Raw genomic sequence first — 24,176 nt, forward strand, 5'->3', positions numbered from 1 at the left:
TTCTGATCGCAAAGCACTGTCCTAAGTACTTATGAGCAGCACGGCCTAGTGGATAGAGCACGGGTCTGAGAGGCAGAAGGACCTGGGTTCTAATCCCGGCTCTGCCCCTCGTCTACTGGGTGAACTTGGGCAAGTCACTTCACTTCTCTGGGCCTCAGTTCCCTCATCTGTAAAATGAGGATTTCGACTTTGAACCCTATTCATTCATTCAGTCATATTTATTGAGCGCTTACTGTGTGCAGAGCACTGTACTAAGCGCTTGGGAAGTACAAGTTAGCAACATATAGAGACGGTCCCTACCCAACAGCGGGCGGGACGTGGACTGTGTCCAACCTGATTACCTTCTATCTACCCCAGCGCTTAGAACAGTGCCTGGCATGTGGTAAGCGCCTAACAAAAACCAGGAAAAAAAAATCTCTAATTCATTTATTTGCATTCAAGTCCGTCTCAATCAATCAATCAATCAATCAATCGTATTTATTGAGCACTTACTGTGTGCAGAGCACTGTACTAAGCGCTTGGGAAGTACAAGTTGGCAACATATAGAGACCGTCCCTACCCAACAGCGGGCGGGACATGGACTGTGTCCAACCTGATTACCTTCTATCTACCCCAGCGCTTAGAACAGTGCCTGGCACGTGGTAAGCGCCTAACAAAAACCAGGAAAAAAAAAATCTCTAATTCATTTATTTGCATTCAAGTCCGTCTCCCCCTCTAGACCATAAGATCGTTGTGGGCAGGGAATGTGTCTACCATTCATTCATTCAATCGTATTTATTGAGCACTTCCTGTGTGCAGAGCACTGTACTAAGCGCTTGGGAAGCGACATATAGAGACGGTCCCTACCCAAAAACGGGCTCACAGTCTAGAAGAGGGAGACAGACAACAAAACATGTAGACAGGTGTCGAAACCGTCAGAATAAGCAGAATTCGAGCTATAGGCACATCATTAATAAAATAGAGTAGTAAATATGTACAAGGAAAATAAATAGAGTAATACACCTGTACAAATATATACCAGTTTGTACACTCTGCACACAACCTTCAATAAGTATTGACTGAGTGCTTGGGAGAATGCTTTAGGAGAAGCCTTTCCTTGGAGGAGCGGATAGATTAATGGGGGAGACAGAGGTGGAAATGATTTTCAGGTGGTGAGAGCAGGAGGGAGGACTAGAAAATACCGTGCAGCAGGACCTTGGTGGAAAGACCACGGGCCGCCTAGGAGTCAGAGGACCTGGCCAGTTACTTTCTGTGGGACCTTGGCCAAGTCGCTTCACTTCTCTGTGCCCAGGATGTTTGACTGCCAGCTTGTACTTCCCAAGCGCTTGGTACAGTGCTCTGCACACAGTAAGCGCTCAATAAATATGATTGATTGATTGATTGACTGATAAACAATCAGTGGTCAGCCCCAAGGGCAAGTACTAATTGCAAATATCCATATGTCCTTCAGTTTGCAGGATATATACGGAAAGAGCCTTTGACAAGGTATTGGCAGGGATTGCCATACTGAGCCCCTTCCTTCCTCTCCCCCTCGTCCCCCTCTCCATCCCCCCCCCATCTTACCTCCTTCCCTTCCCCACAGCACCTGTATATATGTATATATGTTTGTACATATTTATTACTCTATTTATTTTACTTGTACATATCTATTCTATTTTATTTTGTTAGTATGTTTGGTTTTGTTCTCTATCTCCCCCTTTTAGACTGTGAGCCCACGGTTGGGTAGGGACTGTCTCTATGTGTTGCCAATTTGTACATCCCAAGCGCTTAGTACAGTGCTCTGCACACAGTAAGCGCTCAATAAATATGATTGATGATGATTTCCTTCTGCTTAGACTGTGAGCCCCATGTGGGACAGGGACTGTGTCCAGCCTATTCACTTATGCCTGCCCCAGCACTTAGAACAACAGTACTCAACTCATAGAAAGTGCTTCACGAATACCCCAGCTATTATTATTGTTCCTCACTAGGGAGTTGATCGAGTATGAACCACTGTGAGAAGCAGCTTGGCCTAATAATAATGATAATGGCATTTTTATGGCATTTATTAAGTGCTTATTATCAATCAATCAATCGTATTTATTGAGCGCTTACTGTGTGCAGAGCACTGTACTAAGCACTTGGGAAGTACAAGTTGGCAACATCATCATCATCAATCATATTTATTGAGTGCTTACTATGTGCAGAGCACTGAACTAAGCGCTTGGGAAGTACAAGTTGGCAACATATAGAGACGGTCCCTACCCAGTAGTGGGCTCACAGTCTAGAATACTATGTGCCAAGCACTGTTCTAAGCACTGGGGAGGTTACGAGGTGATCAGATTGTCCCACGGGGGGCTCCCGGTCTTCATCCCCATTTTACAGATGAGGTAACTGAGGCCCAGAGCAGTGAAGTGACTCGCCCAAAGTCACCCAGCTGGCAATTGGCAGAGCTGGGATTTGAACCCACGACCTCCGACTCCAAAGCCCGTTCTCTTTCCACTGAGCCACGCTGCTTCTCGCAGCGCTGTTCGCGGTTCTAAGCGCTGGATGGATAGACCACGGGCCTGCGAGTCAGAAGGACCTGGGTTCTGACCCTGGCTCCGCCCCTTGTGTGCTGCGTGACCTTGGGCAAGTCACTTACATTCCCTGGGCCTCAGTTATCTCATCTGTAAAATGGGGACTAAGACGGGGAGCCCCACCCAGGACAAGGGACTACTGTGTCCAACCTGACAAGTTTGTATCTACTTGGGAAGCAGCGTGGCTCAGTGGAAAGAGCCCGGGCTTTGGAGTCAGAGGTCAGGGGTTCAAATCCCGGCTCTGCCAATTGTCAGCTGTGTGACTTTGGGCGAGTCACTTCACTTCTCTGGGCCTCAGTTACCTCATCTGTAAAATGGGGATTAAGACTGTGAGCGCCCTGTGGGACAACCTGATTACCTTGTATCCCCCCCAGCGCTTAGAACAGTGCTTTGCACATAGTGAGCGCTTAATAAATACCATCATTATTATTATTATTATTATTACCCCAGCACTTAGTACAGTGCCTGGCACACAGTAAGCACTTAACAAATACCCTTAAAAAGCAAGTATGGCAGGATGAAAAAAAAGAAAAGATACAGTTGCTGGAATATGAGGGATTACCCGTACTTTGAATCCCTCTGCGCCAACATACAGCCCGTTAGGCCAGAGGGGCCCCAGGCTGTTTCTTGCCTCCCCCTCAGCCCCCTTCATATCAGGCCCAGCTCATGATGCCGTTGTGGACAGGGAATATATCTGTTTATTGTTATATTGTCCTCTTCCAAATGCTTAGTCCAGTGCTCTGCACGCAGTAAGCGTTCAATACATAATAATAATAATGATGGCATTTGTTAAGCGCTTACTATGTGCAAAGCACTGTTCTAAGCACAGGGGAAGGTACAAGGTGATCAGGTTGTCCTACGGGGGGCTCACAGTCTTAATCCCCATTTTGCAGATGAGGGAACTGAGGCTCAGAGAAGTTAAGCCCAAGGCCACACAGCAGACATGTGGCGGAGCCGGGATTCGAACCCGTGACCTCTGACTCCAAAGCCCGGGCTCTTTCCACCGAGCCACGCTGCTTCTCTAATACATGTGACTGATCGAGTGACTGCTAATGAACCGGGCGGCCTTAACCCTGCCTTTTTGACTCCGTGCCTCGTTGTTCTCCCGGGGGAGGACCTCGCTAGCGGCAGCACCCGTCAGGACAGGACCTCACATGTTCATCCCGTATCTTCCTGAGCCAAGCTTCCCAGTTCTCTGGACACTCTGGTTGTCCAGAAACACTCTGGACATATTACTCCCCTCCTCAAAAACCTCCAATGGCTACTGATCAATCTGCGCATCAGACAGAAACTCCTCACCCTGGGCTTCAAGGCTGTCCATCCCCTCGCCCCCTCCTACCTCACCTCCCTTCTCTCCTTCTCCAGCCCAGCCCGCACCCTCCGCTCCTCCACCGCTAATCTCCTCACTGTACCTCTCTCTCGCCTGTCCCGCCATCGACCCCCGGCCCACGTCATCCCCCGGGCCTGGAATGCCGTCCCTCTGCCCCTCCGCCAAGCTAGCTCTCTTCCTCCCTTCAAGGCCCTGCTGAGAGCTCACCTCCTCCAGGAGGCCTTCCCAGACTGAGCCCCTTCCTTCCTCTCCCCCTCGTCCCCCTCTCCATCCCCCCCATCTTACCTCCTTCCCTTCCCCACAGCACCTGTATATATGTATATATGGTTGTACATATTTATTACTCTATTTATTTATTTATTTATTTATTTTACTTGTACATTTCTATCCTACTTATTTTATTTTGTTGGTATGTTTGGTTCTGTTCTCTGTCTCCCCCTTTTAGACTGTGAGCCCACTGTTGGGTAGGGACTGTCTCTATGTGATGCCAATTTGTACTTCCCAAGCGCTTAGTACAGTGCTCTGCACATAGTAAGTGCTCAATAAATACGATTGATTGATTGATTGATTGATTGAAAAGAGATCGGGTGAGCCGTGTGCCTGCCCTGTGTCTGTTTCCACCCTTACAGCCAAGGCCACAGTCTGTGTGTGTATATGTGTCGGCATTCTTAAGGAGAAGCAGTGTGGCTCAGTGGGAAGAGCCCGGGCTTTGGAGTCAGAGGTCATGGGTTCGAATCCCGGCTCCACCGCAAGTCTGCTGTGTGACCTTGGGCAAGTCACTTCACTTCTCTGAGCCTCAGTTACCTCATCTGTAAAAATGGGGATTGAGACTGGAAGCCCCACGTGGGACAACTTGATCACATTGTATCTCCCCCAGCGCTTAGAACAGTGCTTTGCACATAGTAAGCGCTTAACAAATGCCATCATTATTATTATTATTATTATTATATTCCCACCTTGAGAACCCAGTGCATTATGCCTCGTTATTTTCTCAGCCACACCCCCTGGGAGCCTCACCCGGAGTTCACTCCCATGATGGAAAGGGAAAGTTGGCAGCCCAAGGGCTGTTTCAAGGCCGCATGAGCATAAAGCGAGTAGTCCATCAGCATCGACAGACGGGACCTGTGGGCCACGGACAGCCTGCGTTACCATGGCATCGTTAAAGCCGGGGTGGGTCAAAATACACAAAAGAAGTGGCACTGACCTAGGGACTGAGAGGCAGGATTGCAGAGAGCAGCGGCACCTCGGTCTCTAACTGCTCTAGTTGTCGAAAAGACAGATTAGATATACGCTAGGTGTGGCAGGCACTCCGCAGGTGGCACAGAGATCTATTCAACCACTTTCATGTGCATGGGAAAAACTGTCATCAATAGTGTCATCTCTGGATGCGTAGGACAATTATACAGCAAATCAATCAAATTTTGACAATCACATATTATATACATATAAAACAACCCATGTTTGTCTCGAGCCCACAGCCTAACGAGTCTTTTAGACTGTGAGCCCACTGTTGGGTAGGGTCTGTCTCTGTGTTGCCAATTTGTACTTCCCAAGCGCTTAGTACAGTGCTCTGCACCTAGCGCTCAATAAATACGATTGATTGATTGATTGAGAAGCAGCAGGGCCTAGTGGAAAGACCACGGGCCTGGGAGCCAAAAGACTCGGGTTCTAATCCCGGCTCTGACCGTTGCTTGCTGGGCGACCTTAAGCGAGTCACTTAATGATGGCATTTATTAAGCGCTTACTATGCGCCAAGCACTGTTCTAAGCGCCGGGGAGGTTACAAGGTGATCAGGTTGTCCCTCGTGGGGCTCACAGTCTTAATCCCCACTTTACAGATGAGGTAACTGAGGCACGGAGAAATGAAGTGACTCGCCCAAAGTCACACAGCTAACAATTGCCTCCCCCTTCTAGACTGGGAGCCCGCTGTTGGGTAGGGACCGTCTCTATATGTTGCAAACTTGTACTTCCCAAGCGCTTAGTACAGTGCTCTGCACACAGAACGCGCTCAATAAATACGATTGAATGAATGAATTGGTGGAGCTGGGATTTGAACCCATGACCCCTGACTCCAAAGCCCAGGCTCTTTCCACTGAGCCATGCAATCAATCAATCAATCGTATTTATTGAGCGCTTACTGTGTGCAGAGCACTGTACTAAGCGCTTGGGAAGTACAAGTTGGCAACATATAGAGACAGTCCCTACCCAACACGCTTCTCTGGGTCTCAGTTTCTTCCTCTGTAAAATGGGGATCAATCACCTCTTCTCCCTCCTGCATAGACTGTGAGGCCCGGGCGGGTCAGGGACTGTGTCCAACCTAATGAACTTCTCCCTACCCCATCGCTTAGGACAATGTTTGACACATAATAAGCACTTAACAAATACCATAAAAATTAAAGACTACCCCGCGGGGCTGCCGGGGTGTCATCCTGTTGTAATAGTAATAATGACGGCATTTGTTAAGCACTTACTATGTGCAAAGCACTGTTCTAAGTGCTGGGGGGGGGGATACAGGGTGATCAGGTTTCCCCACGTGGGGCTCACAGTCTTAATCCCCATTTTACAGACTGTGAGCCCACTGTTGGGTAGGGACTGTCTCTATATGTTGCCAATTTGTACTTCCCGAGCGCTTAGTACAGTGCTCTGCACATAGTAAGCGCTCAAGAAATACGATCGATGATTTTACAGATGAGGTAACCGAGGCTCAGAGAAGTTAAGTGAATTTCCCAAGGTCACACAGCAGACGTGGCGGGGCCGGGATTCGAACCCATGACCGCCGACTCCAAAGCCCATGCTCTTCCCACTGAGCCACGCTGCTTCTCCGTTGTGGTTTATTCCAGGCCCCCGCGGGTGTCCAGGTGCTGATGAGCGCCACTAAAAGTGCCTACCTGGAGCAGGAGGGCGTCTACCAGTTTCACATGGAGCACCCGGTCCCGGCCTACTTGGTGGCCCTGGTGGCGGGCGACCTGGTACCCGCCGACATTGGGCCCAGGTGAGGGACAAGGCCTGAGGCCCTCCTTGCCTCTTTGGCGGAGGCTGGACGGGATCAGCCGGGACCCGGGGTGTTACGGGGGAGGACGGGGTGAGTCCTCCAACGAGGAGGTGGGGCGTCTTTTGCGGACAGAAGCGGAAGGAGAAACGAGAACCTTACCCATCCGTCCGTCTGCGCCAGTTTTAGAGGCGGGGGAGAAGGAGGCGGTGGGGCTTAGGCCAAAGAAGGGGGAGATTGGAGAAATGGAGGGGTGGCCTCCGGTCCCCAGCCTCTGATGCCTCGTGACAGGAGCCGAGTCTGGGCCGAGCCGTGCCTGCTGTCGACAGCCACCAGCAAGCTGTCCGGGGTGGTGGAGCAGTGGCTGAGCGCAGCCGAGAGACTCTACGGACCCTACATGTGGGGAAGGTGAGCGCTGTCAATCTGGCAGTCGGGCACGGTGGGATTGGTGGAGCGCGTGCCGCGCGAGGAGAACTGTACTAAGCTACTCTGTCTCCCCCTTTTAGACTGTGAGCCCGCTGTTGGGTAGGGTCCGTCTCTATATGTTGCCAATTTGTACTTCCCAAGCGCTGAGTACAGTGCTGTGCACACAGTAAGCGCTCAATAAATACGATTGATGATGAGGATGCTAAGCGCTTGGAAGAGTACGATACGACAGAGTCAGTAGGCCCGTCCCCTGCCCACTGGGAGCTTACAGTCCGTCGGGGGAGACAGGCATTAAGATGGATTAGGAACAGGAGAAATGATAAGAAGGGGCAAATCTCGAAGGGGTGGGAGTGGCCTTGGGACGTGTTGGGTGGAAATCCAGTTCTGCTGTTGGTGGAGAGTGCGGGGGATTAGATTTCATCCCCCGGGCCTGGAATGCCCTCCCTCTGCCCATCCGCCAAGCTAGCTCTCTTCCTCCCTTCAAGGCCCTGCTGAGAGCTCACCTCCTCCAGGAGGCCTTCCCAGACTGAGCCCCTTCCTTCCTCTCCCCCTCTCCATCCCCCACATCTTACCTCCTTCCCTTCCCCACGGCACCTGTATATATGTATATATGTACATATTTATTACTCTATTTATTTATTTATTTATTTATTTTACTTGTACATAGCTATTCTATTTATTTTATTTTGTTAGTATGTTTGGTTTTGTTCTCTGTCTCCCCCTTTTAGACTGTGAGCCCACTGTTGGGTAGGGACCGTCTCTATATGTTGCCAATTTGTACTTCCCAAGCGCTTAGTACAGTGCTCTGCACATAGTAAGCACTCAATAAGTACGAGTGATGATGATGATGATGATGAGAATAGGGGTGGGGGGCATTGGTTCAATCAGTCAATGGGATTATTATTATTATATTTGTTAAGAGCTTGCTATGCAGCAAGCATTGTTTAAGTGCTAGGGTAAGTAATACTGATAATAATTAGGGTATTTGTTAAGGGATTACTGTGTGTCAATCACTGTTCTAAGCGCTAGGGTAAATAATAATAAGTATGGTATTTGTCAAGCACTTAACTATGTGCTAAACACTATTCTAAGCGCTGGGGTAATAATAATAATAATAATGATGGCATTTGTTAAGCATTTACTGTGTGCAAAGCACTGTTCTAAGCGCTGGGGGGGATACAAGGGGATCATGTTGTCCCACGGGGACACAGTCCTCATCCCCATTTTACAGATGAGGTCACTGAGGCCCGGAGAAGTTAAGTGGCTTTCCCAGGGTCACACAACAGACAAGCGGCGGAGGTGGGATTAGAACCCACGTCCTCTGACCCCCAAGCCACTAAGCCATGAGTAGATACCAGTTAACCAGGTTGGACAACGTCCCTGTCCCACGTGGGGTCACAGTCTTAAGCAGAGGGGAGAACAGGCCCATTGAATCCCCATTTTGCACAGAGGCACTGTGCACTGAGGCACAGAGAAGTGAAGCGACCTGCCCAAAGTCACCCAGCGGTCAAGCGGCAGAGCTGGAATTAGAACCCGGGTCCTGTGATTCTCAGGGCCGTGCTCCTTCCACTAGGCCATGCTGCTTCCCACAAGCATTTACTAGGCACATACTATGGGCAGAGCAGTATACTAGGTGCTTGGGAGAGTACAGTGCAATAGGACATGATCCCTGACCATGAGGAGAGACAGGCATTAAAAACAATTCCTGATGGATAAGTATGGAAGTGCTGTGGGCTGGGAGAGGGGCGCTTATCATCATCATCATCAATCGTATTTATTGAGCGCTTACTGTGTGCAGAGCACTGTACTAAGCGCTTGGGAAGTACAAGTTGGCAACATACAAAGACAGTCCCTACCCAACAGTGGGCTCACAGTCTAAAAGTTCTTATGAGGTTCAGAACCAAGCGCATAGACAGTGCAGAAGGGTGGGAAATGGGGGTTCAACTTTTTGGTGTGGGAGGGGTCCAAAAATCTCCTGAGGGAAAACTGGGCAGTGTCCCCGGGCCTGGAATGGCCTCCCTCTGCCCATCCGCCAAGCTAGCTCTCTTCCTCCCTTCAGGGCCCTACTGAGAGCTCACCTCCTCCAGGAGGCCTTCCCACACTGAGCCCCTTCCTTCCTCTCCCCCTCGTCCCCCTCTCCATCCTCCCCATCTTACCCCCTTCCCTTATAATAATAATGGCATTTGTTAAGCGCTTACTATGTGCAAAGCACTGTTCTAAGCGCTGGGGAGGATACAAGGTGATTAAGTTGTCCCACGTGGGGCTCACAGTCAATCCCCATTTTACAGATGAGGTAACTGAGGCTCAGAGAAGTTAAGTGACTTGCCCAAGGTCACACAGCAGTCATTTGGCGGAGCCAGGATTCGAACCCCTGACCTCTGACTCCAAAGCCCGTGCACGTGCTCTTTCCACTAAGCCACACTGCTTCTCCCTTCCCCACAGCACCTGTATATATGTATATATGTTTGTACATATTTATTACTCTATTCATTTATTTATTTTACTTGTACATATCTATTCTATTTTATTTTGTTAGTATGTTTGGTTTTGTTCTCTGTCTCCCCCTTTTAGACTGTGAGCCCACTGTTGGGTAGGGACTGTCTCTATATGTTGCCAAGTTGTACTTCCCAAGGGCTTAGTACACTGCTCTGCACACAGTAAGCACTCAATAAATATGATTGATTGATTACAGTGCAATAGAACATGATCCCTGACCATGAGGAGAGACAGACATTAAAAACAATTCCTGATGGATAAGTACGGAAGTGCTGTGGGCTGGGAGAGGGGCGCTTATGGGGTTCAGAACCAAGCGCATAGACAGTGCAGAAGGGTGGGAAATGGGGGTTCCACTTTCTGGTGTGGGAGGGGTCCAAACATCTCCTGAGGGAAAACTGGGCAGTGTCCCCAGGCCTGGAATGGCCTCCCTCTGCCCATCCGCCAAGCTAGCTCTTTTCCTCCCTTCAGGGCCCTACTGAGAGCTCACCTCCTCCAGGAGGCCTTCCCAGATTGAGCCCCTTCCTTCCTCTCCCCCTCGTCCCCCTCTCCATCTCCCCCATCTTACCCCCTTCCCTTATAATAATAATGGCATTTGTTAAGCGCTTACTATGTGCAAAGCACTGTTCTAAGTGCTGGGGAGGATACAAGGTGATTAAGTTGTCCCACGTGGGGCTCACAGTCAATCCCCGTTTTACAGATGAGGTAACTGAGGCTCAGAGAAGTTAAGTGACTTGCCCAAGGTCACACAGCAGTCATTTGGCGGAGCCGGGATTCGAACCCCTGACCTCTGACTCCAAAGCCCGTGCTCTTTCCACTAAGCCACGCTGCTTCTCCCTTCCCCACAGCCCCTGTATATATGTATATATGTTTGTACATATTTATTACTTCATTTATTTATTTATTTATTTTACTTGTACATATCTATTCTATTTTGTTAGTATGTTTGGTTTTGTACATTTCTATCCTACTTCTTTCTCAGTCTCTTTTGCAGGCTCCTCCTCCCCCTCCCATCCTCTTACTGTGGGGGTTCCCCAAGGTTCAGTGCTTGGTCCCCTTCTGTTCTCAATCTACACTCACTCCCTTGGTGACCTCATTCGCTCCCACGGCTTCAACTATCACCTCTACGCTGATGACACCCAGATCTCCATCTCTGCCCCTGCTCTCTCCCCCTCCCTCCAGGCTCGCATCTCCTCCTGCCTTCAGGACATCTCCATCTGGATGTCCGCCCGCCACCTAAAGCTCAACATGTCGAAGACTGAGCTCCTTGTCTTCCCTCCCAAACCTTGTCCTCTCCCTGACTTTCCCATCTCTGTTGACGGCACTACCATCCTTCCTGTCTCACAAGCCCGCAACCTTGGTGTCATCCTCGACTCCGCTCTCTCGTTCACCCCTCACATCCAAGCCGTCACCAAAACCTGCCGGTCTCAGCTCCGCAACATTGCCAAGATCCGCCCTTTCCTCTCCATCCAAACCGCTACCCTGCTAATTCAAGCTCTCATCCTATCCCATCTGGACTACTGCACTAGCCTTCTCTCTGATCTCCCATCCTCGTGTCTCTCTCCACTTCAATCCATACTTCATGCTGCGGCCCGGATTATCTTTGTCCAGAAACGCTCTGGACATATTACTCCCCTCCTCAAAAACCTCCAATGGCTACCGATCAATCTGCGCATCAAGCAGAAACTCCTCACCCTGGGCTTCAAGGCTGTCCATCCCCTCGCCCCCTCCTCCCTCACCTCCCTTCTGTCCTTCTCCAGCCCAGCCCGCACCCTCCGCTCCTCCACCACTAATCTCCTCACTGTACCTCGCTCTCGCCTGTCCCGCCATCGACCCCCGGCCCACGTCATCCCCCGGGCCTGGAATGGCCTCCCTCTGCCCATCCGCCAAGCTAGCTCTCTTCCTCCCTTCAAGGCCCTGCTGAGAGCTCACCTCCTCCAGGAGGCCTTCCCAGACTGAGCCCCTTCTTTCCTCTCCCCTCGTCCCCCTCTCCATCCCCCCGTCTTACCTCCTTCCCTTCCCCACAGCACCTGTATATATGTATATATGGTTGTACATATTTATTACTCTATTTATTTATTTATTTATTTTACTTGTACATTTCTATCCTACTTATTTTATTTTGTTGGTATGTTTGGTTCTGTTCTCTGTCTCCCCCTTTTAGACTGTGAGCCCACTGTTGGGTAGGGACTGTCTCTATGTGATGCCAATTTGTACTTCCCAAGCGCTTAGTACAGTGCTCTGCACATAGTAAGCGCTCAATAAATACGATTGATTGATTGATTGATTGATTGATTGTTCTCTGTCTCCCCCTTTAAGACTGTGAGCCCACTGTTGGGTAGGGACCGTCTCTATATGTTGCCAACTTGTACTTCCCAAGGGCTTAGTCCAGTGCTCGGCACACAGTAAGCGCTCAATAAATATGATTGATTGATTACAGTGCAATAGAACATGATCCCTGACCATGAGGAGAGACAGACATTAAAAACAATTCCTGATGGATAAGCACAGAAGTGCTGTGGGCCGGGAGAGGGGCACTTACGGGAGTGCCTAGACAGTGCAGAAGGGTGGGAAATGGGGGTTCAACTTTCTGGTTCAAACATCTCCTGAGGAAAAACTGGGCAGTGTCCGGAAGGAGCAACCCAAGGTGGGAGCTTGATTTTTCCCGGCCTAGTTATTCCCTTCTTCGTCAGCCCAGGCTCTCAGGGCCTTCCCTGAAGCAGCGTGGCTCAGTGGAAAGAGCCCGGGCTTTGGAGTCAGAAGTCGTGGGTTCAAATCCTGGCTCTGCCACTTGTCAGCTGTGTGACTTTGGGCAAGTCACTTCTCTGGACCTCAGTTCCCTCATCTGTAAAATGGGGATGAAGACTGTGAGCCCCCCGTGGGACAACCTGATCACCTTGTATCTCCCTCAGCGCTTAGAACAGTGCTTTGCAATCAATCAATCAATCAATCAATCAATCGTATTTATTGAGCGCATACTATGTGCAGAGCACTGTACTAAGCGCTTGGGAAGTACAAATTGGCAACACGTAGAGACAGTCCCTACCCAACAGTGGGCTCACAGTCTAAAAGGGGGAGACAGAGAACAGAACCAAACATACCAACAAAATAAAATAAATAGGATAGAAATGTACAAGTAAAATAAATAAATAAATAAATAAATAGAGTAATAAATATGTACAACCATATATACATATATACAGGTGCTGTGGGGAAGGGAAGGAGGTAAGATGGGGGGATGGAGAGGGGGGCGAGGGGGAGAGGAAGGAAGGGGCTCAGTCTGGGAAGGCCTCCCGGAGGAGGTGAGCTCTCAGCAGGGCCTTGAAGGGAGGAAGAGAGCTAGCTTGGCGGAGGGGCAGAGGGAGGGCATTCCAGGCCCGGGGGATGACGTGGGCCGGGAGTCGACGGCGGGACAGGCGAGAACGAGGTACAGTGAGGACACATAGTAAGCACATATGCACATAGTACATAGTAAGCGCTTAATAAATGCTATCATCATGATTGTTATTCCCCGTCGCCCCTCCCATCCTTCCAGGTACGACATCGTCTTCCTGCCTCCCTCGTTCCCCATCGTGGCCATGGAGAACCCCTGCCTGACCTTCATCATCTCCTCCATCCTCGAGAGCGACGAGTTCCTCATCATCGACGTCATCCACGAGGTGGCCCACAGCTGGTTCGGCAACGCGGTCACCAACGCCACTTGGGAGGAGATGTGGCTGAGCGAGGGGTTGGCCACCTACGCCCAGCGCAGAATCACCACCGAGACCTACGGTACGCCTGGGGCGGGCCCTCCTCCCCCCGGGGGCGTTCGAGCCCCGGCTACTTCCTGGGCCCCGGAAGGATTTGAACTCCGTCTCTGGGGTGCCTTAGAACAGTGCTTGGCACATAGTAAGCGCTTAACAAATATCAACATTATTATTAGTAGTAGTAGTAGTAGTAGTAGTAGTTAGTAGTAGTAGTAGTAGTAGCGGTAGTGGTGGTGGTAGTAGTAGTAGTAGTAGTAGTAGTAGTTGTAGTAGTTAGTAGTAGTAGTAGTAGCGGTAGCGGTAGTGGTAGTAGTAGTAGTAGTAGTATTAAGCCCTTCTATGTGCCAGGCATTGTACTAAGCGCTGGGGTGGTTACAAGCAAAACGAGTTTAGACTTCAGACTAAACTCTAAAACTAAACTCTAAACCCTTTTAGACTGTGAGCCCACTGCTGGGTAGGGACTGTCTCTAGATGTTGCCAATTTGTCCTTCCCAAGCGCTTAGTACAGTGCTCTGCACATAGTAAGCGCTCAATAAATACGATTGATGATGATGATGGTGGTGGTGCTGGTGCTGGTGGTGGTGGTGGTAGTATTAAGCCCTTCTATGTGCCAGGCACTGTACTAAGCGCTGGGGTGGTTACAAGCAAAACGAGTTTAGACTTTAGACTAAGCTCTGAAACTAAACTCTAAACCCTTTTAGACTGTGAGCCCACTGTTGGGTAGGGACTGTCTCTATATGTTGCCAATTTGTACTTCCCAAGCACTTAGTACAGTGCTCTGCACATAGTAAGTGCTCAATAAATCCGATTGATGATGATGATGATGATGGTGGTGGTGGTGGTGGTGGTGGTGGTGCTGGTGGTGGTGGTGGTGGTGGTGGTAGTATTAAGCCCTTCTATGTGCCAGGCATTGTACTAAGCGCTGGGGTGGATACAAGCAAAACGAGTTTAGACTTTAGACTAAACTCTAAAACTAAACTCTAAACCCTTTTAGACTGTGAGCCCACTGTTGGGTAGGGACTGTCTCTATATGTTGCCAATTTGTACTTCCCAAGCGCTTAGTACAGTGCTGTGCACATAGTAAGCGCTCAATAAATACGATTGATGATGATGAGTTGGACATAGTCCCTGTCTCACATTTGCCACGGCCCCGTGGCATCGTTCCTCAAACGGCCCGCTCTTCCCGTCCCCATGGTATCTTGCCAGTCCTTCAGTCATTCGTAGTTATTGAGTGCTTACTGTGTGCAGGGCACTGTATTAAGCGCTTGAGACACTACAGAAGCAGCGTGGCTCAATGGAAGGAGCCCGGGCTTTGGAGTCAGAGGTCACGGGTTCAAGTGCTGGCTCCTCCAACTGTCCGCTGTGTGACTTTGGGCAAGTCACTTCACTTCTCTATGCCTCAGTTACCTCATCTGTAAAATGGGGATTAAGACTGTGAGCCCCCACCGTGGGACAACCTGATCACATTGTAACCTCCCCAGCGCTTAGAACAGTGCTTTGCACATAGTAAGCGCTTAATAAGTGCCATTATTATTACAGTATAACAATATAATAATATTCATTCAGTCGTATTTATTGAGCGCTTACTGTGTGCAGAGCACTGTACTAGGCGCTTGAATCGAGGAGCAGCATAACATAGTGGATAGAGCCTGGGCTTGGGAATCAGAGGACATGGATTCTAATCCCGGCTCCGCCACTTGTCTGCTGTGTGACCGTGTTCAAGTCACTTCAATCAATCAATCAATCAATCGTATTTATTGAGCGCTTACTGTGTGCAGAGCACTGTACTAAGCGCTTGGGAAGTACAAGTCGGCAACACATAGAGACAGTCCCTACCCAACAGCGGGCTCACAGTCCTTCACTACTCTGTGCCCCAGTTACGTTCTCTGTAAAAAATGGGGATTAAGAATGTGAGCCCATTGTGGGACAGGGACTATGTCCAACTCGTTTTTGCTTGTATCCACCCCAGCGCTTAGTACAGTGCCTGGCACATAGTAAGTGCTTAATAATAATAATAATAATAATAATAATAATAATAATAATAATGTTGGTATTTCTTAAGCACTTACTATGTGCCAAGCACTGTTCTAAGCGCTGGAGTGATACAAGGTAATCAAGTTTGTCCCACGTGGGGCTCACAGTCTTAATCCCCATTTTCCAGATGAGGTCACTGAGGCCCAGAGAAGTGAAGTGACTTGCCCAAAGTCACACAGCTGAGAAGTGGCAGAGCCGGGATTAGAACCCATGACCTCTGACTCCCAAGCCCGGGCTCTTTCCACTGAGCCACGCTGCTAAATACCATCATTATTGTAATTAATATAACAGCACTTGGGAAGCTTTTAAAGGGAGGCCCTATGTCTTCCGCCTGGGTTGCAGAGAGAAGCAGCGTGCCCTCATCAATCAATCAATTGTATTTATTGAGCACTTACTGTGTGCTGTACTAAGCGCTTGGGAAGTACAAGCCCTAATGAAGAGAGCACAGGCTTGGGGGTCAGAAGTACCCTCAGTTCCCTCATCTGTAAAATAAAGATTAAGACTGTGAGCCCCATGTGGGACAGGGACCAACCTGATTAGCTTGGATCTACCCCAGTGCTTAGAGCAGTGCTTGGCACATAGTAAGTCCTTAACAACAACAAAAAAAGGTGCTAAGTGTCGGTCTCAGGCCACAATAGAGAGCCAGTACCGTCAGTTGGTTGGTGGCATCACCATGCTGAGCCTTAAGATGCCAGCAGACAGGGAGGGTTTCCTTCCGCGTCTTGACATTGAGGGGAGTGATGGGGGGCGGGGAGAGGAACCTTTTTTACCGCTCGTTTGTCTCCACAGTTTGACACCGAGGGCAGATGAAGCAGCACTGTTCATCATCATCATCATCATCAATCGTATTTATTGAGCGCTTACTATGTGCAGAGCACTGTGCTAAGCGCTTGGGAAGTACAAATTGGCAACATATAGAGACAGTCCCTACCCAACAATCAATCAATCGTATTTATTGAGTGCTTACTCTGTTCAGAGCACTGTACTAAGCGCTGGGGAAGTACAAATTGGCAACATATAGAGACAGTCCCTACCCAACAATCAATCAATCAATCAATCGTATTTATTGAGCGCTTACTCTGTTCAGAGCACTGTACTAAGCGCTGGGGAAGTACACATTGGCAACATATAGAGACAGTCCCTACCCAACAATCAATCAATCAATCAATCGTATTTATTGAGCGCTTACTCTGTGCAGAGCACTGTGCTAAGCGCTTGGGAAGTACAAATTGGCAACATAGAGAGACGGTCCCTACCCAACAGTGGGCTCGCAGTCTAAAAGGGGGAGACGGAGAACAAAACCAAACATACTGACAAAATAAAATAAATAGAATAGATATGTACAAGTCAAATAAATAAATAAATAAATAGAGTAATAAATCTGTACAAACATATACATATATACAGGTGCTGTGGGGAAGGGAAGGAGGTAAGAAGGGGGGATGGAGAGGGGGACGAGGGGAAGTTGTTCTTCCAACTTCCCTTCTGCCCCTTAGGGAAGCAGAAAATGTCTGCAGGCTGTCGCCCACTTGGCCCCGCGACACTGGTTATATATACCTGTATATATGTTTGTACATATTTATTACTCTATTTATTTATTTATTTTACTTGTACATATCTATTCTATTTATTTTATTTTGTTAGTATGTTTGGTTTTGTTCTCTGTCTCCCCCTTTTAGACTGTGAGCCCACTGTTGGGTAGGGACTGTCTCTACATGTTGCCAACTTGTACTTCCCAAGCGCTTAGTCCAGTGCTCTGCACACAGTAAGCGCTCAATAAATACGATTGATGATGATGATGATGATGGTTCTGTCCTGAGCTCAGCAGGGGTTTGCGCCACAGAGGAACCCCTTCCCCAGGCCCGCCCCGCCCCATTGACTTCCTTCCAGGTCCGGAAAAAGCAGTTCAAGATCCCTCACTTCCTTTCTCCGCCCCCTCCCCCCTCCAGATTTCTCCCGCTTAATAATAATAATGATGGCATTTGTTAAGCGCTTACTATGTGCAAAGCACTGTTCTAAGCGCTGGGGGGGATACAGTGTGATCAAGTTGTCCCACGTGGGGCTCACAGTCTTAATCCCCATTTTTACAGATGAGCTCCGAGAAGTTAAGTGACTTGCCCAGGGTCACACAGCAGACTTGTGGTGAAGCCGGGATTCGAACCCATGACCTCCAACTCCGAAGCCCGAGCTCTTTCCACTGTGCCACGCTGCTGCTTCTTTCTTTTCATTCATTCAATCGTATTTATTGAGCGCTTACTGTGTGCAGAGCACTGTACTAAGCGCTTGGGAAGTCCAAGTTGGCAACATCTAGAGATGGTCCGTACCCAACAGCAGGCTCACAGTTTAGAAGGGGAAGACAGACAAAACAAAACATATTAAAATAAAATAAATAGAAATATGTAAAAGTAAAATAGAGTAATAAATATGTACAAACATATATACATATAGAGAGAGAGGTGCTGTGGGGAGGGGAAGGAGGTAAGGCGGGGGATTCATTCATTCATTCAGTTGTATTTATTGAGTTCTTACTATGTGCAGGGCACTGTACTAAGCGCTTGGGAAGTCCAAGTTGGCAACATATAGAGACTGTCCCTACCCAACAGCGGGCTCCCAGTCGTGGGGGAAGGCGCTCCCAGCTCCACCACATAATAATAATAATAATGATAGCATTTATTAAGCACCCCACCCCCTCCTACCTCACCTCCCTTCTCTCCTTCTCCAGCCCAGCCCGCACCCTCCGCTCCTCTGCTGCTAATCTCCTCACCATGCCTCGTTCTCCCCTGTCTCGCCATTGACCCCCGGCCCACATCATCCCCCTGGCCTGGAATGCCCTTCCTCCAAGGCCCTGCTGAGAGCTCACCTCCTCCAGGAGGCCTTTCCAGACTGAGTCCCCTCCTTCCTCTCCCCCTCGTCCCCCTCTCCATCTCCCCCATCTGACCTCCTTCCCTTCCCCACAGCACCTGTATATATGTTTGTACATATTTTTTACTCTATTTTACTTGTACATATCTATTCTATTTATTTTATTTTGTTAACATGTTTGGTTTTGTTCTCTGTCTCCCCCTTCTAGACTGTGAGCCCACTGTTGGGTAGGGACTGTCTCTATATGTCGCCCACTTGTACTTCCCAAGCGCTTAGTACAGTGCTCTGCACACAGTAAGCGCTCAATAAATACGATTGATTGATTGATTGATTGTTCCAAGCGCTGGGGAGGTTACCAGAGTGATCAGGTTGTCCCACGGGGCGCTCACAGTCTTCATCCCCATTTCACAGATGAGGGAACTGAGGCCCAGAGAAGTCAAGTGACTTGCCCAAAGTCACACCCCACTCCCCTCCCCTGCCCAGCCCCCCTGACTTCCTCCTTGCTCCCTTCTGGAGCCCCATCGTGCCCCCTTCCTTCTTCCGGGCCAGGTGCTGCCTTCACCTGCCTGGAGACGGCGTTCCGCCTCGACGCCCTCCACCGCCAGATGAAACTCCTCGGGGAGGACAACCCGGTCAGCAAGCTGCAGGTCAAATTGGAACCAGGTATTTGACCGGTCCGTCTCGGCCCGGTACTTCGAGGGGCCCCTCTCTCAACGTCTCATTCATACATTGTGCTTTGCACATAGTAAGCACTTAATAAATGCCATTATTATTATTATTATTCGTTCATTCATTCAATCGTATTTATTGAGCGCTTACTGTGTGCAGAGCACTGGACTAAGCCCTTGGGAAGTACAAGTCGGCAACATACAGAGACGGTCCTTACCCGACAACGGGCTCACAGTCTAGAAGGGGGAGACAGACAAGGAAACAAAACAGGTGGACTGGTGGCAAATCGTCAGAACAAGTAGAATTAAAGCTAGATGCACATCATTAACACAATAAATAGAATAGTAAATATGGACAAATAAAATAAATAGAGTAATAAATCTGGACAAATATATACACAGGCGCTGAGGGGAGGGGAAGGAGGTAGGGCAGGGGGGGATGGGGTGGAGGAGAGGAATAAGGGGGCTCAGTCTCACTTCCCCACCAACTGATTCGGCCACCCGCACCATACGAGAAGCAGCGTGGCTCAGTGGAAAGAGCACGGACTCTGGGGTCAGAGGTCATGGGTTCAAATCACTGCTCTGCCCCTTGTCAGCTGGGTGACTTTGGGCAAGTCACTTAACTTCTCTGGGCCTCAGTTCCCTCCTCTGCAAAATGGGGATGAAGACGGTGAGCCCCCATGGGACAACCTCATCACCTTGTAACCTCCCCAGCGCTTAGAACAGTGCTTTGCACATAGGAAGTGCTTAATAAATGCCATTATCATTATTATTATTATACGGGCGGGAACCCGTGGTTCTCGGCCATCGAAGGGAAGACCACCTCCCTTTTCCGCCGACTTCCTCGCCGCCCGGAACGATAAGCCATCCTCCAGGGAGGGGGTTCCTCTCCTACCGGGGGTCTTCTCCCTGCAGGGGTGAACCCCAGTAACCTGATGAACCTGTTCACCTACGAGAAGGGATACTGCTTCGTGTACTACCTGTCCCAGCTGTGCGGAGACCCCCAGCACTTCGACTCCTTCCTCCGGGTGAGCGTCGCCGTCGTCCTGTTCCCCCCGACCTCTTTCACCCGCACCCGTCGGGAGGTGGGGGGGAGTCCCAGGCCCGGTCACCGATCTCTCGGGGGGCGAGCCCGGGGGACCAAATAGCTTCAGCAGGGCCCTGATTTCCAGCTGGGGAGTGGGGCCGCTTCCCAGACGCAGCCTGGCCTAGTGGAAGGAGAATCGGGCGATGAATCAGAGGATCTGCATTCTAATCTTGGCTCTATCGACTGCTTGCTGTGTGACCTCTGGCATTCACTTAACTTCTCTGTGCCTCAGTTTCCTCAACTGTAAAATGGGGATCAAATCTGGCTACCTTCTACTTAGACTGCGAGCCCCACGGGGGACAGGGACTGCGTCCGTCCTGATGAATTTGTTTCTACCCCAGTGCTTAGAACAGTGCTTGACACATGGTAAGCGCTTAACAAATATCAAAATAACGACGCTTCCCATCCATTCAGACAACACAGGTCAATCAATCAATCAATCAATCATATTTATTGAGCGCTTACTATGTGCAGAGCACTGTACTAAGCGCTTGGGAAGTACAAATTGGCAACACATAGAGACAGTCCCTACCCAACAGTGGGCTCACAGTCTAAAAGGGGGAGACAGAGAACAGAACCAAACATACCAACAGAATAAAATAAATAGGATAGAAATGTACAAGTAAAATAAATAAATAAATAGAGTAATAAATATGTACAACCATATATACATATATACAGGTGCTGTGGGGGAGGGAAGGAGGTAAGATGGGGGAATGGAGAGGGGGACGAGGGGGAGAGGAAGGAAGGGGCTCAGTCTGGGAAGGCCTCCTGGAGGAGGTGAGGTCCCAAGCAAAGGGAAGAGGAAACCTCTCCCAGGGCGGCGGCTGTTTGTTAATGGTATTTAAGCGCTTACTATGTGCCAGGCAGTGTACTAAGTGCTAAGGTAGGTACAAGATGATCAGGTTGGACACGGTCCGTGCCTCACTTGGGGCTCCCAGTCTTCATCCCCATTTTACAGATGAGGGAACCGAGGCCCAGAGGAGTGAAGTGACTTGCCCAAGGTCACACAGCAGACAAGTGGCGGAGCTGGGTTTGGAACCCAAGTCCTTCTGATTTCCGTGCCCGTGCTCTACCCGCTAGGCCCTAGGCCCTTCTCTCCTCTGTGTCGCTCCCGGGTCCCACCCCGACTCACCTGCTCCTCTGTCCCCTGGAAGCCTCATGTAAGCTTCCAAGCTTGAGAGACCAGTGACCTTCCCGGGACGGCTCCCTGGGAGGGGTAGTGGCGCTTGGCCTCTGTGTGGCCTAGTGGATTGGGCCTGGGAGTGAGAAGGACTTGGGTTCCAAAGCCGGCTTCCCCTCTTGTCTGCCGTGTGACCTTGGACAAGTCACTTCACTGCTCTGGACCTCAGTTTCTTCATCTGTCAAATGGGGACTGAGAGCGTGCACCCCAGGAGGGACAGGGGCTGTGTCCAACCTGATTAGCTTGTGTCTACCCCAGTGATTAGGACAGTGTTTGGCACATAATGAATACCATCATTATTATTTTTGTTATCCTGCCCTTGCCCAAGTGTCCCCATTTGGGCCCTCGCTCTGTCTCCCACTGAGCAGCGTTCACCGAGCTTTCTGGGGGTGCGCCCTCCTGTGAGCCCCACGAGCCTTTAAGCCTGTTGTCAAGCGCGGCCCGGCTCCCTCACCTCCCCTTCCCCGTCTCTCCCCGCCCCAGGCTTACGTGGAGAAGTACAAGTTTACCAGCGTCGTGGCCCAGGATCTGCTTGACTCCTTCCTGAGCTTCTTCCCGGAACTGAAAGAGCAGAGTGTGGACAGCAAAGCAGGTGGGAAAGAGCAACCCCAAGGGAGAAGCAGCATGTCCTCAAAAACCTCCAATGGCTACCAATCAATCTGCGCATCAGGCAGAAACTCCTCACCCTGGGCTTCAAGGCTGTCCATCACCTCGCCCCCTCCTACCTCCCCTCCCTTCTCTCCTTCTACTGCCCAGCCCGCACCCTCCGCTCCTCCACCGCTAATCTCCTCACCGTACCTCGTTCTCGCCTGTCCCGCCGTCGACCCCCGGCCCACGTCATCCCCCGGGCCTGGAATGCCCTCCCTCTGCCCCTCCGCGAAGCTAGCTCTCTTCCTCCCTTCAAGACCCTGCTGAGAGCTCACCTCCTCCAGGAGGCCTTCCCAGACTGAGCCCCTTCCTTCCTCTCCCCCTCGTCCCCCTCTCCATCCCCCCATCTTACCTCCTTCCCTTCCCCACAGCACCTGTATATATGTATATATGGTTGTACATATTTATTACTCCATTTATTTATTTATTTATTTATTTATTTTACTTGTACATTTCTATCCTATTTATTTTATTTTGTTGGTATGTTTGGTTCTGTTCTCTGTCTCCCCCTTTTAGACTGTGAGCCCACTGTTGGGTAGGGACTGTCTCTATGTGTTGCCAATTTGTACTTCCCAAGCGCTTAGTACAGTGTTCTGCACATAGTAAGCGCTCAATAAATACGATTGATTGATTGATTGATTGATGGCCTAGTGGGTAGAGCACAGGCCTGGGCGTCAGGAGGACCTGGGTTCTAATCCCAGCTCTGCCACTTGTCTGCTCTGTGACCTTGGACAAGTCCCTTATGTTCTCTGTGCCTCAGTTACATCAACTGTAACATGGCGATTAAGTCTGTGACTGCCCATGTAGGACATGGACATTAGTTTCTGTCTATCCCAGCGCTTAGTACGGTGCCGGGCACATAGTAAGCGCTTAACACATGCCATGAAGTAGCATGGCCTAATGGATAAGAGGCCCAGGCCTGGGACTCAGAAGGACCTGGGAGCTAATCCCAGCTTTGCCTCTTGTCTGCTGGGTGACCTTGAGCAAGTCACTTCACTTCCCTGTGCCTCAGTTGCCTCATCTGTAAAACAAGGATTGAGATTGAGCCCCTCATGGGACAGGGACTGTGTCCAACCCGATTTGCTTGGATCCACCCCAGCGCTTAATATAGTGCCTGGCACATGGTAAGCACTTAACAAATGCCACGTTTTATCATTATTATTGTCGTCATGAAAAAAACGGGAGGGAAGCGTGGGTTTCCTAGCGCACCCAGCTCCCGGAGCCAGCCTGCGGCCATCGTGACGATGCTCTGATCGATCGATTGATCGGCTCGAGTTCTGGGACTGTTTTTCAAGCTCGGCAGGAAGGGGCCAGAGGTGGCCCAGCCACTATGGGCTGCTCAGCCCTTAGGGACCCCGGTGACCCCAGACTACGGGACGCAGCCCCGGGAAGGTCCCTTGGGGCCGACCCTCCAGTCGTAGTCCAGAGCTCCGGGGCTGGGCCCCGCTCCCACCACTCACCTCCTCCAGGAGGCCTTCCCAGACTGAGCCCCTTCCTTCCTCTCCCTCTCGTCCCCCTCTCCATCCCCCCCCATCTTACCTCCTTCCCTTCCCCACTGCACCTGTATATGTGTATATATGTTTGGTATAAAAGTTTGTACATATTTGTTACTCTATTTATTTTACTTGTCCATATCTATTCTATTTATTTTATTTTGTTAGTATGTTTGGTTTTGTTCTCCGTCTCCCCCTTTTAGACTGTGAGCCCACTGTTGGGTAGGGACCGTCTCTATATGTTGCCAACTTGTACTTCCCAAGCGCTTGGTACAGTGCTCTGCACACAGTAAGCGCTCAATAAATACGATTGATGATGATGACGATGAATGCCCGGCCGCTTCGTGTTCCAGGGTTGGAGTTCGAGCGCTGGCTGAACGCCACGGGCCCGCCTCTGGCTGAGCCCGACTTGTCTCAGGGCTTGAGCCTGACCAGCCCGGTGGAGACCCTCTTCCGGCTGTGGACGGCCGAACCCCTGGACCACGCGGCCGCCTCGGCCAGCAGCATCGACATCACCAAGTGGAGAACTTTCCAGACCGTGCTCTTCCTGGACAGGCTCCTGGACGGGTCTCCGCTTCCCCAAGGTGAGTTTGGGGGCGGCGGCGGCCGGACCTCGGGGGTCCCGGGGTGGGAAGTTGTGACTCCGTCCGCCTGGTCTCC

The 24,176-nt window shown here is 50.2% G+C and overlaps 1 protein-coding gene across 1 annotated transcript in view; it reads left to right on the forward strand.

Annotated features, from left to right (window-relative positions):
- Window positions 1-24,176, forward strand: part of RNPEPL1 (arginyl aminopeptidase like 1) — a 78,498-nt gene that overhangs the window by 49,481 nt on the left and 4,841 nt on the right. The window contains exons 8-14 of the mRNA XM_038745177.1: window positions 6,728-6,879; window positions 7,168-7,284; window positions 13,331-13,566; window positions 18,987-19,100; window positions 20,021-20,133; window positions 21,859-21,967; window positions 23,870-24,100. Coding sequence (XP_038601105.1) covers window positions 6,728-6,879; window positions 7,168-7,284; window positions 13,331-13,566; window positions 18,987-19,100; window positions 20,021-20,133; window positions 21,859-21,967; window positions 23,870-24,100 — 1,072 coding nt within the window. The remainder of the gene's footprint in view (window positions 1-6,727; window positions 6,880-7,167; window positions 7,285-13,330; window positions 13,567-18,986; window positions 19,101-20,020; window positions 20,134-21,858; window positions 21,968-23,869; window positions 24,101-24,176) is intronic.

The sequence above is a fragment of the Tachyglossus aculeatus genome, chromosome 1, assembly GCF_015852505.1.
Source record: "Tachyglossus aculeatus isolate mTacAcu1 chromosome 1, mTacAcu1.pri, whole genome shotgun sequence".
In the NCBI taxonomy this organism is placed as follows: Eukaryota; Metazoa; Chordata; class Mammalia; order Monotremata; family Tachyglossidae; genus Tachyglossus; species Tachyglossus aculeatus.